This window comes from Volvox carteri, assembly GCF_000143455.1.
Source record: "Volvox carteri f. nagariensis unplaced genomic scaffold VOLCAscaffold_327, whole genome shotgun sequence".
Lineage (NCBI taxonomy): Eukaryota > Viridiplantae > Chlorophyta > Chlorophyceae > Chlamydomonadales > Volvocaceae > Volvox > Volvox carteri.
The window spans coordinates 1-1,670 of NW_003307859.1; the positions used below are offsets into that span (position 1 = coordinate 1).

The following is a 1,670-nucleotide window of genomic DNA, read 5'->3' on the forward strand; positions in this document are numbered from 1 at the left end:
CTCTCACCGATGCTAGTCGTTGATAGCTGCTTTTTGCGGTGATAGCTAGTGTTTCTAGGGTTTTTAGGGTCCTTGAAACCCTAAACGCCTAGAAAAGGCTACACACGGCTGACTGCAGCATTTCGTGCATTACGAGTACGTGTCCAACGGCAGGGACCAGCAACAGGCACAAGCAAGGGATGAATAATTCCATGCTGCCGCCTTCGTGTTGCTGCTGTGCTGTCCCGGCATGCATGTTCTGGCTAGCTACGACCAAATACCCCATGTACACATGCACCAACGTGTACACGTACACACACATACATACACGCACACGTACACACCAGGATGGATCATGTTATGGAAAAGCCAGAGCGGATATGTCCCGCGCAAGAGCGATGTGCTGCTCATGTCGAGTTTTGATCTCGAGACCTCCCGCTTACTAAACGGGTGCTCTTCCACTGAGCTACACGAGCGGTTGTGGGTGGAGGGTGTCAAACCCTCGACCTTAGGATAGTCCAAGTCACAGCACGATAACAGCTATGAGACCTACGCGCTAACCACTGCGCCACACCCACACAGACATGCAGCTTCGCGCGTGGCAAGAATTTGCCGTACACCGTACACCGTACACGTACAAATCGTACAGGACGTGCGTACACACGCACCCCCGACGATTGGGCCAAATACGTATACACCACATCTACAGCCAACGCATGCCCGCCTCATTAGCTCTTTATTTTTCCCGGGCATGTGGCCAGGAAGTGTATATCTGTGTGACCATACATATCTGTGTGACCATACACATCTGTGTGACCATGCATATCTGTGTGACCATACATACCTGCTTGCCGATAGCGCGACGTGACGCGCAATCTGTGGTGGTGTAAGGGGACTTCAACAAGTATGAATGTAAATGCCTGGCTGATTATAATCACTCGCCTGGCTGATTCCTTGTGGCTTGTGGCTTTTGGGTGGTGGGTGCTATCCTTACGCAGCCTTGGCTTGAACGAAAGCACATGTACGAGAGGGATGCAGCACAATGATTCTGATGGCAACGTTTCGCTGGCTGCTGATGCAGCAGCCGCTAGCATGGCCACGACAACAATGAACTGGGGGCTGGTCCAGGCATGTGCAGCGGCGGCAGCACTGGTGGCAATAAAATTCACCCCTGTTAGGCCCGGATGTCGGCACCCACTTGCATCTCACTGGCCACTAGTCGGTCGCTTCACGTTGCACCTGGCAGCAGTCTTGGATATTGGCACGTCAATGCGGTTGTGATTGGCTGCTTGCTGCGTGCATGTATTTGGTTATGTACGTGTCCTGTTAGGCTCTGGTTTAGGTGGAGGCAACCGTTCCCCTGTCGGCTACATGTGCTACATATTTGTAGTGTTCGTCGCGCTGTGTCTCTCAGAAAATGCAGATCCTGCATGCACGAGTGCCATCCATGGTCACAGCCAACAACCAAAACCTCACCGATCTACTCAACCGATGCTAGTCGTTGAATAGCTGCTTTTTGCGGTGATAGCTAGTGTTTCTAGGGTTTTTAGGGTCCTTGAAACCCTAAACGCCTAGAANAGGCTACACACGGCTGACTGCAGCATTTCGTGCATTATTCGTGCATGTACGTGTCCATGACGGCAGGGACTCTGCAACAGGCACAAGCAAGGGATGAATAATTCCATGCTGCC

The 1,670-nt window shown here is 51.9% G+C and overlaps 1 protein-coding gene across 1 annotated transcript in view; it reads left to right on the top strand.

Annotated features, from left to right (window-relative positions):
• Positions 1-743: 743 nt before the first annotated feature.
• The window catches only part of VOLCADRAFT_46706 (uncharacterized protein), a gene marked incomplete at both ends in the record, with an annotated part of 5,487 nt that continues 4,560 nt past the window's right edge, over positions 744-1,670 (top strand). The window contains one exon of the mRNA XM_002959525.1: positions 744-843. Coding sequence (XP_002959571.1) covers positions 744-843 — 100 coding nt within the window. The remainder of the gene's footprint in view (positions 844-1,670) is intronic.